This window comes from Oncorhynchus gorbuscha, linkage group LGY (assembly GCF_021184085.1).
Source record: "Oncorhynchus gorbuscha isolate QuinsamMale2020 ecotype Even-year linkage group LGY, OgorEven_v1.0, whole genome shotgun sequence".
NCBI classification, from domain to species: Eukaryota; Metazoa; Chordata; class Actinopteri; order Salmoniformes; family Salmonidae; genus Oncorhynchus; species Oncorhynchus gorbuscha.
This window is the reverse complement of record NC_060199.1, coordinates 682,651-695,857: the sequence shown is the minus strand read 5'-3', so window position 1 is coordinate 695,857 and position 13,207 is coordinate 682,651. Positions and strand designations below refer to the sequence as shown.

The following is a 13,207-nucleotide window of genomic DNA, read 5'->3' as shown; positions in this document are numbered from 1 at the left end:
ATCAGGCCTAACACTGCTGTGTTGTCTGCAAACCTTTTTTACCACTTTTTCTCCCCAATTTCATGGTTTCCAATTGGTAGTTACAGTCTTGTCTCATCGCTGTAACTCCTGTACGGACTTGGGAAAGGCGAAGATCGAGATCCGTGTGTCCCTGCTTCTTGACACAATGCCCATTTAACCCGGAAGCCAGCCGCACCAATGGGTCGGAGGAAACACTGTACACCTGGCGACTGTGTCAGCACACATTGCGCCCGGTCTGCCATAGGAGTTGCTAGTGCGCGATTGGACAAGAACATCCCTGCAGGCCAAACCCTCCCCTAACCCGGGCGACACTGGGTCAATTGTGCGCCGCCCCATCTCCCAGTCTCAGCCGGCTCTGACAGAGCCTGGACTCGAACCCAGAATCGCTAGTGGCACAGCTAGCACTGCGATGCAATGGCTTAGACCACTGTGCCACTCGGGAGGCCCTGACGTCCGCAGACTTGATGATTGAGTTGGAGGCGTGCATATGGCCACGCAGTGATGGGTGAACAAGGAGAATAGGAGGGGGATGAGCACGCATCCTTTTGGGGCCCATGTGTTGAGGATCAGCGTAGTGGAGGTTCAGTTTCCTACCTTCAACCGTTGCACAGGGAAGGGTTCAGACCCAGGGCTCCAAGCTTAATGAGGGTGCTATGGTGTTGAAGGCTGAGCTATAGTCAATGAACAGCATTCTTATACTGCGACAGAGAGGCGCTGTTTCCCTCGCTCAGATGATTTCTCTGGTGAAATTCAGCCACTTGCAAATTGATGGAAAATTATGAAAACACAGAGAGAGACTGAAGATACATTATTTGATCATTTCAAATGTTTATTGAGTATCCATGAATACACGTCATTGTCTGGCAAAACAGCAGCAATAAAACCATGCTTTCATCTACGAGGTGGAACAAACACATATGCCTATTGAGATGTAATCGTAGTGTGGAGGAAGCAAAGGAACAGAGCGAGTTGTATTTTGCTTCTCCCTGAGATGACAGCGAGTGAATTTGAGGAGCTAATCAAAGGAATGCTGCTGTCGCTATCTATTACTCTAATCATCGTGGCCCACTACTCCTCCTCCTAGTCGGCATAGCCGTGGGTAGTAGGGATGCTGAGGATGATGCAGCACCCCCTGAAAAAACACAACCCCAAGAAATATAAATGTAAATTATTGTACTATTTAGAAAAAAGAAGTGCACTGGGACTTTACTTTATTAGCGGACCAAAAATTCTCAGCACACCCCACCCCCAAACCTCTTCCCGCGGCCAGTTGGAGGCCTTTATCGAGCCAGGGAAAAATACCGGTGTCCGTGAAACCCTGGAGCTGCAAGGAGGGCACGCTGCCAGCAATGTAACAAGAGACACTCAGGAGGAGGGATGCTGTAGATGAGGAGGAGCTACGGATGCTGTGTGTGCATAGTATAGGCCGAGAAAGGATGGACGCAGCCCTATCTTTGACAATCAGGAAATATTATCCAAAGGGGGGACAGCCAATGTCTCCGTATGGCTGTTGCCAAAATAGTCATATATTTTCATGCTTGCTGAGGTCGGAGGGGTCGGAGGGGACAGACATGAAGACGGCTCCGACAGCAGTTCAGAAGAGCTGAGAGCACAATCATTTACCCCTCGCTGACAAACGGTCCTCCTGACAAGGGCTGCTGTGGGTCGAGGGTACGCTACTCAAAATGGAGGTATATGTTAGGGTCTGTTCAGAGTAGTATTCAGGAAGGAGTCATTTTCTTCTGATGTGACTAGTCCTTGTTTGACCCAGCGAGAGTAGTTGAAGATGTTGTTGATATTGATAGTACTCTGTACTCTCCTGAGGCGTCACAGTTGCCCGTGACCAAGTAGGGAAAGTTGCAAACACTTTGAAACTCAGTCAGCTGTCATGTTACACACGGTGAAAGCAGGACTTTGATATTTGTTAACAATGAGATGAGTCATAGAATTTGACCAAGAACAGAGCGGTTGTTATTGTTGTCACTAACCATATTTTGAGTAGAGAACATGGATAGGGTACAAAAACATTTTTTGTTCACATTGGCATAATGGGACTAAATCTAATCCCATTTCTAAAGTATTGGCTGAATTTCTATACATTATTCAGAGCAGCGTTACTGGGGCAGTCATATGAAAGGTGCCTTGGAGCTTCTAAGCTGAGGGTTCACAAGTGCAAAACAGCCATGTGTTTATGTTTTGCATCGTTTTTAAGGGCCCAACAAGATGTTTGAATATTAGTCAGATTTACTCAGGGAAAAATATGCCTTCTGTTCCTATACTACCTCATTGCGTCAGTTTATACACAACTTTATAATCACAGCTCCTTTGATAACACAGCTATTAACCAAAATAACAGTATGATAATTGTAGCCTATTGTCGAAGAGAGAATAGGAAGTACATCACAGTATGTAATAGTGGCATTGGAATTTAATCCATTTTAGAATAAGGCTGTAAGGTCACAAAATATGTCAAAAGTGAAGGGGTCTGAATACTTTCCAAATGCACTGTATATGTACTGTATATATGATTTGTGTATTCCTCTAAACATATTTAACAGGCATGGCTGTTGAGTAATGGCAAATTAGAATTTGGTATGACGGCAAAATTGACTTTGTCGATCTGTATTAGTGTGTGTTGGGAATCGAAATAGTACATGATCATCACACATCATGAGAGGTGTAAGACATGCCGTAGTGTTTAACATTGAACGACTAATGCCCTAACTAGTGCCCGTAAACCTGACTGATTGACAGTGTAGTGACATTACCATTGGTAATGCAAGCAAAGTGATGTTTGCATGTGCATGCCACTGCACTGAGAAAGTTCCTCTCATGGTAGCGATTATTAGATGAATACATTTTAATGCATTTTTGATTAACTCATGTATTCGATGGGTTTAGGTGTCTGATCACTTTTCCTAATTGTGGTAACATCATCTTAGTTACTTAGTTAGCTGTTAGACTATAATAGAGTGGATATTCTAGAAGAGGGTTTCCCAAACTTTCCCATGGGTGCATGTTTTGTTCAGCTGTGTAGTGCTAGGGCGAACAACAAAACATGCACCTATGGGAGGCGCCAGGACCAAGTTTGGGAAACCCTCTTCTAGAATAATTATATAATTATTCTATAAGGTGAAATAGTCAGTTATAATGCATTATTCTATTTTCTGTAGAAACATTTTGTGAGCATTATAGTTCTGAATAACACCTCATCTGAGAAATACCTCTCTTTTCTTTTTGTCACGTGTCTGCATTGGCAGAACATCTTGGGATTGAATTTATGGTTATGGATAGTTCCTTTCTCTTTAGTTTGCAGACGTAGGACTAGAAGCTTGAGCCTGCCCCCCTCATCTCCAGTCAGTTTCCTTGTGCCAATGAAGGGATCATCCAGCCATAACATACCATATTTGTTATAGAATAATAAACATACATTCACGCTATATACAGTGGGGGAAAAAGTATTTAGTCAGCCACCAATTGTGCAAGTTCTCCCACTTAAAAAGATGAGAGAGGCCTGTAATTTATCATCATAGGTACACTTCAACTATGACAGACAAAATGAGAAAAAAGGAGGATTTTTAAAGTAGGATTTTGAATTTATTTATTTGCAAATTATGGTGGAAAATAAGTATTTGGTCACCGACAAACAAGATACAAGATATCTGGCTCTCACAGACCTGTAACTTCTTCTTTAAGAGGCTCCCCTGTCCTCCACTCGTTACCTGTATTAATGGCACCTGTTTGAACTTGTTATCAGTATAAAAGACACCTGTCCACAACCTCAAACAGTCACACTCCAAACTCCACTATGGCCAAGACCAAAGAGCTGTCAAATGACACCAGAAACAAAATTGTAGACCTGCACTAGGCTGGGAAGACTGAATCTGCAATAGGTAAGCAGCTTGGTTTGAAGAAATCAACTGTGGGGGCAATTATTAGGGAATGGAAGACATACAAGACCACTGATAATCTCCCTCGATCTGGGGCTCTACGCAATATCTCACCCCGTGGGGTCAAAATGATCACAAGAACGGTGAGCAAAAATCGCAGAACCACACGGGGGGACCTAGTTAATGACCTGCAGAGAGCTGGGACCAAAGTAACAAAGCCTACCATCAGTAATGTACTACGCCACCAGGGACTCAAATCCTACAGTGCCAGACGTGTCCCCCTGCTTAAGCCAGTACATGTCCAGACCTGTCTGAAGTTTGCTAGAGAGCATTTGGATGATCCAGAAGAAGATTGGGAGAATGTCATATGGTCAGATGAAACCAAAATATAACTTTTTCGTGAAAACTCAACTCGTCGTGTTTGGAGGACAAAGAATGCTGAGTTGCATCCAATGAACACCATACCTACTGTGAAGCATGGGGGTGGAAACATCATGCTTTGGGGCTGTTTTTCTGCAAAGGAACGAGGACGACTGATCCGTGTAAAGGAAAGAATGAATGGGGCCATGTATCGTGAGATTTTTAGTGAAAACCTCCTTCCATCAGTAAGGGCATTGAAGATGAAACGTGGCTGGGTCTTTCAGCATGATCCCAAACACACCACCCGGGCAACGAAGGAGTGGCTTCGTAAGAAGCATTTCAAGGTCCTGGAGTGGCCTAGCCAGTCTCCAGATCTCAACCCCATAGAAAATCTTTGGAGGGAGTTGAAAGTCCGTGTTGCCCAGCAACAGCCCCAAAACATCACTGCTCTAGAGGTGATCTGCATGGAGGAATGGGCCAAAATACCAGCAACAGTGTGTGAAAACCTTGTGAAGACTTACAGAAAACGTTTGACCTCTGTCATTGCCAACAAAGGGTGTATAACAAAGTATTGAGATAAATGTTTGTCATTGACCAAATATTTATTTTCCACAATAATTTGCAAATAAATTCATAAAAAATCCTACAATGTGATTTTCTGATTTTTTTTCTCATTGTGTCTGTCATAGTTGAAGTGTACCTATGATGACAATTACAGGCCTTTCTCATCTTTTTAAGTGGGAGAACTTGCACAATTGGTGGCTGACTAAATACTTTTCTGCCCTACTGTATGTAGCTCAAATATGCTGCCCATCTATCAAGCCTTAATGCTGTTATTCTGGCAGCATGCCCAAAAATGGCAATGTGATTAATGTCATATAGTTCCACTCAAATTCGAAGCCGCATGGTGTAGCCAGCATCTACAATGCTTAGTAATGACACCTATTATACATTTCTCGAAAACCTCAATGTGTTAGTCCATAGTCAAATTAACCTGCACACATACAAACAAACGACGAGCAGGTCCTCAAAATACCAACACACATTAGGTTCTAAAATGTCCACCATATACTCACATTCGACTCATTCAAACGTTTGAGCTACAGTATAGTCTCTTGTTGTTGTGTCAGACACACATTAGATAGTGTAGGTACCCAGAGAGACTGCAGTGTGTTTATGCTGTGTGTTCAGATCCCTTCAGCTCTTGCTGTTGCCTTTTCCTTGCATCTCCCCTGATCCCTCCTCTGTTCCAACCAGTATTTAGCATGTTATGCCAACTATGCTGACAGCGTCCTCCCTCGCGACCCATTCATTTCATCTCCTTCTTTCCTGTCGTCCTAATTCCTACTGTACCGTGTGGATGTACTGTATGTGTCATTTGTTCACAGGACACGTAATACTGAGGCAAACCGAACAATTTTTCAAATATTTTGAAACATAATTATTCCATAATTCCAAGCGCTGGGTCCTGTGAACAAACAATGTTGCACTGTTTGCAGTATTAGAATATTAACATTACACAAAGGAGTGATTTTAATTGTCTTGATGAATAACAATATCTTATATACAGTACGCATCTGTTGCATTAGGAACACCTGGTCTGGTTAGAATGCATTGTGGAAAATGCATTTTCTGTGGTTTGCCTAGTCATGATTACTGAGCCCGACCTTGAACTAACACTTCCTCGCTTTCCGACTGGATTCAGCAGAACTACCTCCTCAGATCAATGTATTCGATTTCCTCTGTCTCGGTCGACAGCCACTATACAATGTTATATCTGGGCCACGTTCAGTAGACAAACATTGTTTAACATTGCAGAAAGAAATGCCATGAATAATGCCAACGTGATTCCTCTAAAACGTTTTGCCTCGGTTTGTTTGTTTCTGTGAATATATAACCCTAATACATAACCTAAAACACGTTTCTTTGTTTCTATGACTGTATAGCCCTAATACATAACCTAAAACACATTTCTTTGTTTCTGTGAATATATAACCCTAATACATAACCTAAAACACGTTTGTTTGTTTCTAATACATAACCTAAAACACGTTTGTTTGTTTCTGTGAATGTATAGCCCTAATACATAACCTAAAACACGTTTGTTTGTTTCTGTGAATGTATAGCCCTAATACATAACCTAAAACACGTTTGTTCGTTTCCCTTGGGATTTCCAATTAGAGTTTGGTTTGTGTAACAGTAAGGCCTGCATGTTGTGGAGTTTTAAGAATGCGTTGTCCTCTTTTCCAGAAGCTGAGGAGCTGTATCAGAAACGTGTATTAACAATAACAGGAATCTGCATTGCACTCCTAGTGGTTGGAATCATGTGTGTGGTTGCCTACTGCAAAACAAAGTAATTCACGTCACATTTTTATGCTAAACTCAAAATCATTATTTACTAGTATCCTTATTATGTAATTTGTAGTTTTCTCTGAGGTAATAGCCTGCACATTTGAACATTTAAATATTTGTTTCGGTCGATCACAACCTCTGATGTTAACCTTTGACAAAATCAGTCATCCCTCTGGTTTTTGGATTGGCTAAATGGCTGGTCAGTCTCACAATGCAGTTTGTCTTTACGTGCACAGAAATCAGAGGAAAAAGCTCCATGGTCTTCTGAGGCAGAGCCTACGAAATGAGAGAAACACCATGGCAAGTATGGCTAATGGACCTCCGATTTATAACCCTTCACTTGAAAACGTCCAGTTTGTCAATGTAAGTCACTCACGTAGCTAGCTTACATCTTATAATGGTGACTAAGCAACTCTCTCGCTAACTTTCAAATATTCATTGATTTCAGAAAGTATTCACAGCCCAAGACTTTTTCCACATTTTGTTGTGTTACAAATTGGGATTAAAATGGATTTAATTGTCTTTTCTTGTCAATGAGCTATACAAAACACTCTGTCAAAGTCGAAGAAAACCCAGACAGGAAGACCACGTCATTGACTCAACCCACTCAAGTGACGCACCCCTCCTAGGGACGGCATGGAAGAGCACCAGTAAGCCATTGTCTCAACCCCTGTAATAGGGTTAGAGGCAGAGAATCCCAGTGGAGAGAGGGGAAACCGGCCAGGCAGAGACAGCAAGGGCGGTCTGTTGCTCCAGTGCCTTTCCATTCACCTTCACACTCCTGGGCCAGACTACGCTCAATCATAGGACCTACTGAAGAGATGAGACTTCAATAAAGACTTAAAGGTAGAGACCGAGTCTGCATCTCTCACATTGGTAGGCAGACCATTCCATAAAAATGGAGGTCTATAGGAGAAAGCCCAGCCTCCAGCTGTTTGCTTAGAAATTCTAGGGACAATTAGTAGGCCTGCGTCTTGTGACTGTAGCGTACGTGTAGGTATGTACGGCAGGACGAAATCAGAGAGATTAGGTAGGAGGAAGCCCATGTAATGCTTTGTAGGTTAGCAGTAAAATCTTGAAATCAGCCCTTGCCTTAACAGGAAACCAGTGTAGGGAGGCTAGCACTGGAGTAATATGATCAAATATTTGGGTTCGAGTCAGGATTCTAGCAGCCGTATTTAGCACTAACTGAAGTTTATTTAGTCCTATATCCAGGTAGCCGGAAAGTAGAGCATTGCAGTAGTCTAACCTAGAAGTGACAAAAGCATGGATACATTTTTCAGCATAATTTTTGGACAGAAATTTTCAGATTTTTGCAATGTTACGTAGACGGAAAAAAGCTGTCCTTGATATGTTTGTCAAAAGAGAGATCAGGGTTCAATGTAACGCTGAGGTCCTTCACAGTTTTATTTAAGACGACTGTACAACCATCAAGATTAATTGTCAGATTCAACAGAAGATCTCTGTTTCTTGGGACCTAAAACTAGCATCTCTGTTTTGTCCGAGTAAAAGTAGAAAGTTTGTAGCCATCCACTTCCTTATGTCTGAAACACAGGCTTCTAGGGAGGGCAATTTTGGGGCTTCACCATGTTTCATTGAAATGTACAGCTGTGTGTCATCCACATAGCAGTGAAAGTTAACATTATGTTTTTGAATGACATCCCCCAAGAGGTAAAATATATAGTGAGAACAATAGTGGTCCTAAAACGGAACCTTGAGGAACACCGACATTTACAGTTGATTTGTCAGAGGACAAACCATTCACAGAGACAAACTGATATCTTTCCGACAGATAAGATCTAAAACAGACCATAACTTTTCCATGTAGACCAATTTGGGTTTCCAATCTCTCCAAAAGAATGTGTGTGATCGATGGTATCAAAAGCAGCACTAAGGTCTAGGAGCACGAGGACAGATGCAGAGCCTCGGTCTGACGCCATTAAAAGGTAATTTATCACCTTTACAAGTGCAGTCTCAGTGCTATGATCGGGTCTAAAACCAGATTGAAGCATTTCGTATACATTGTTTTTCTTCAGGAAGGCAGTGAGTTGCTGCGCAACAGCTTTTTCAAAAAATTTGGAGAGGAATGGAAGATTCGATATCGGCCAATAGTTTTTTTTTATATTTTCCTGGTCAAGGTTTGGCTTTTTCAAGAGAGGCTTTATTACTGCCACTTTTAGTGAGTTTGGTACACATCCAGTGGATAGAGAGTCGTTTATTATGTTCAACATAGGAGGGCCAAGCACAGGAAGTAGCTCTTTCAGTAGTTTAGTTGGAATAGGGTCCAGTATGCAGCTTGAAAGTTTAGAGGCCATGATTATTTTCATCATTGAGTCAAGAGATATAGTACTAAAACACTTGAGTGTCTCCCTTGATCCTAGGTCCTGGCAGAGTTGTTGCAGACTCAAGACAACTGAGCGTTGTCTTGATTGAAAGAGAAGTCCGTAATTTGCTTAATTAATAATCATGATCTTTTCCTCAAAGAAGTTCATGAATTTATTACTGCTGATTACTGCCGAAGTGAAAGCCATCCTCTCTTGGGGAATGCTGCTTTTTAGTTAGCTTTGCGACAGTATCAAAAATACATTTTGGATTGTTCTTATTTTCCTCGATAAATTTGGAAAAATAGGATGATCGAGCAGCAGTGAGGGCTCTTCGGAAACTTCCAGTTTGGTGTGGCGCCATTTCCATTCCAATTTTCTGTAGCTTGCTTCAGAGTTCGGGTATTTTCTGTATACCAGGGAGCTAGTTTCTTATAACAATGTTTTTTTGTTTTTAGGGGTGCGACTGCATCTAGGGTATTGCGCAAGTTAAATTGAGTTCCTCAGTTAGGTGGTTAACTGATTTTTGTCCTCTGACGTCCGTGGGTAGGTGGTTAATTGATTTTTGTCCTTTGACGTCCGTGGGTAGGTGGTTAATTGATTTTTGTCCTCTGACGTCCGTGGGTAGGTGGTTAATTGGTTAATTGGTTTTTGTCCTCTGACGTCCGTGGGTAGGTGGTTAATTGGTTTTTGTCCTCTGACGTCCGTGGGTAGGTGGTTAATTGATTTTTGTCCTTTGACGTCCGTGGGTAGGTGGTTAACTGATTTTTGTCCTCTGACGTCCGTGGGTAGGTGGTTAATTGGTTTTTGTCCTCTGACGTCCGTGGGTAGGTGGTTAATTGATTTTTGTCCTCTGACGTCCGTGGGTAGGTGGTTAAATGATTTTTGTCCTCTGACGTCCGTGGGTAGGTGGTTAATTGGTTTTTGTCCTCTGACGTCCGTGGGTAGGTGGTTAATTGGTTTTTGTCCTCTGACGTCCGTGGGTAGGTGGTTAATTGGTTTTTGTCCTCTGACGTCCGTGGGTAGGTGGTTAATTGGTTTTTGTCCTCTGACGTCCGTGGGTAGGTGGTTAATTGATTTTTGTCCTTTGACGTCCGTGGGTAGGTGGTTAATTGGTTTTTGTCCTCTGACGTCCGTGGGTAGGTGGTTAATTGGTTTTTGTCCTCTGACGTCCGTGGGTAGGTGGTTAATTGATTTTTGTCCTTTGACGTCCGTGGGTAGGTGGTTAACTGATTTTTGTCCTCTGACGTCCGTGGGTAGGTGGTTAAATGATTGTTGTCCTCTGACGTCCGTGGGTAGGTGGTTAATTGGTTTTTGTCCTCTGACGTCCGTGGGTAGGTGGTTAATTGGTTAATTGGTTTTTGTCCTCTGACGTCCGTGGGTAGGTGGTTAATTGGTTAATTGGTTTTTGTCCTCTGACGTCCGTGGGTAGGTGGTTAATTGGTTTTTGTCCTCTGACGTCCGTGGGTAGGTGGTTAATTGATTTTTGTCCTTTGACGTCCGTGGGTAGGTGGTTAACTGATTTTTGTCCTCTGACGTCCGTGGGTAGGTGGTTAAATGATTTTTGTCCTCTGACGTCCGTGGGTAGGTGGTTAATTGGTTTTTGTCCTCTGACGTCCGTGGGTAGGTGGTTAATTGGTTTTTGTCCTCTGACGTCCGTGGGTAGGTGGTTAATTGATTTTTGTCCTTTGACGTCCGTGGGTAGGTGGTTAATTGGTTTTTGTCCTCTGACGTCCGTGGGTAGGTGGTTAATTGGTTTTTGTCCTCTGACGTCCGTGGGTAGGTGGTTAATTGATTTTTGTCCTTTGACGTCCGTGGGTAGGTGGTTAACTGATTTTTGTCCTCTGACGTCCATGGGTAGGTGGTTAAATGATTTTTGTCCTCTGACGTCCGTGGGTAGGTGGTTAATTGGTTTTTGTCCTCTGACGTCCGTGGGTAGGTGGTTAATTGGTTTTTGTCCTCTGACGTCCGTGGGTAGGTGGTTAATTGGTTTTTGTCCTCTGACGTCCGTGGGTAGGTGGTTAATTGGTTAATTGGTTTTTGTCCTCTGACGTCCGTGGGTAGGTGGTTAATTGGTTAATTGGTTTTTGTCCTCTGACGTCCGTGGGTAGGTGGTTAATTGGTTTTTGTCCTCTGACGTCCGTGGGTAGGTGGTTAATTGATTTTTGTCCTTTGACGTCCGTGGGTAGGTGGTTAACTGATTTTTGTCCTCTGACGTCCGTGGGTAGGTGGTTAATTGGTTTTTGTCCTCTGACGTCCGTGGGTAGGTGGTTAATTGGTTTTTGTCCTCTGACGTCCGTGGGTAGGTGGTTAATTGGTTTTTGTCCTCTGACGTCCGTGGGTAGGTGGTTAATTGATTTTTGTCCTTTGACGTCCGTGGGTAGGTGGTTAATTGGTTTTTGTCCTCTGACGTCCGTGGGTAGGTGGTTAATTGGTTTTTGTCCTCTGACGTCCGTGGGTAGGTGGTTAATTGGTTTTTGTCCTCTGACGTCCGTGGGTAGGTGGTTAATTGGTTTTTGTCCTCTGACGTCCGTGGGTAGGTGGTTAACTTCTTGCGACTAGGGAGTCTGGAAGGGCATCAAAGAATCTGTGGGTTGTCTGTGAATTTATATCACAACTTTTGATGATCCTTGTTTGGGGTCTGAGCAGATGATTTGCTGTGATTGCAAACGTAATAAAATAGTGGTCCGATAGTCCAGGATTATGAGGAAAAACATTAAGATCCACAACATTTATTCCATGGGACAAAACTAAGTCCAGAGTATGACTGTGGCAGTGAGTAGGTCCGGAGATATTTTGAGTTGATGATGACTCCGAAAGCCATTTGGAGTGGGTCTGTGGACTTTTCCATGTGAATATTAAAGTCACCAAAAATTAGAATATCATGTGCTATGACTACAAGGTCCGATAGGAATTCAGGGAACTCAGTGAGGAACGCTGTATATGCCCCAGGTGGCTTCTTAGCTGTACCTATAAAAAATGTTTGAGTAGGCTGCATAGATTTCATGACCAGAAGCTCAATTTTTTGCGGGATGTGCGGGGGATATGGTCACTAGTGTATCCAGGAGGTGAGGCCTCAATTAACACAGTATATTCATCAGGCTTAAACCATGTTTCAGTCAAGCCAATCACATCAAGATTATGATCAGTGATTAGTTCATTGACTATAACTGCCTTGTAAGTGAGGGATCTAACATTAAGTAGCCCTATTTTGAGATGTGAGGTATCACAATCTCTTTCAATAATGGCAGGAATGGAGGAGGTCTTTATTCTAGTGAGATTACTAAGGCGAACACCGCCATGTTTAGTTTTGCCCAACCTAGGTCGAGGCACAGATAAGGTCTCAATAGGATAGCTGAGCTGACTACAGTGACTGTGCTAGTGGCAGACTCCACTAAGCTGGCAGGCTGGCTAACAGCCAGGAGTCCGTCACTCCTCAACAGGCCAGGCTTGGTCCTGTTTGTGGGTGAGTCCCAGAAAGAGGGCCAATTATCTACAAATTCTATCTTTTGGGAGGGGCAGAAAACAGTTTTCAACCAGCGATTGGGTTGTGAGACTGCTGTAGAGCTCATCACTCCCCCTAACTGGGAGGGGGCCAGAGACAATTACTCAATGCCGACACATCTTTCTAGCTGATTTACACGGTGATGCTTGGTGACCTTTGACTGTTTCATCCTAACATTGTTGGTGCCGAGGTGGATAACAATATCCCTCTACTCTCTACACTCGCCAGTTTTATCTTTAACCAGCACATCTTCAGATTAGCCTTAATGTCAGTAGCCCTGCCCCCTGGTAAACAGTGTATGATCGCTGGATGATTCGTTTTAAGTCTACAACTGCGGGTAATGGAGTCGCCAATGACTATGGTTTTCAATTTGTCAGAGCTGTGGATAACAATATTTGCACACATGTATTGTACAATATTGGTACATTATTATTCTTTTAAATTCTACATGCTCTGTCAAGTTGGTTGTTGATTATGTCTAGACGGCCATTTTCAAGTCTTGCCATAGATTTCAGTCAAAATTGTAACTAGGCCACTCAGGAACATTCAATGTCATCTTGGAATGCAACTCCAGTGTACATTTGGCCTTGTGTTTTAGGTTATTGTCCTGCTGAAAGGTGAATTTATCTCCCAGTGTCTGTTGGAAAGCAGACTGTACCAGGTTTTCCACTAGAATTGTGCCTGTGCTTAGCCCTATTCCGTTTAGTTTTATCCTTAAAAAACTCCCTAGTCCTTGTCGATGACAAGCATACCCATAA

The 13,207-nt window shown here is 42.8% G+C and overlaps 1 protein-coding gene across 3 annotated transcripts in view; it reads left to right on the top strand.

The window, feature by feature from the left end:
* Positions 1-13,207, top strand: part of LOC124016661 (pro-neuregulin-1, membrane-bound isoform-like) — a 98,747-nt gene that overhangs the window by 79,184 nt on the left and 6,356 nt on the right. For 2 of the 3 annotated variants that reach the window (XM_046332202.1, XM_046332204.1), the window contains 2 exons: positions 6,522-6,624; positions 6,860-6,986. In XM_046332202.1, the coding sequence (XP_046188158.1) occupies positions 6,522-6,624; positions 6,860-6,986 (230 nt within the window). The remainder of the gene's footprint in view (positions 1-6,521; positions 6,625-6,859; positions 6,987-13,207) is intronic. The other variant, XM_046332203.1, reaches the window with a different exon arrangement.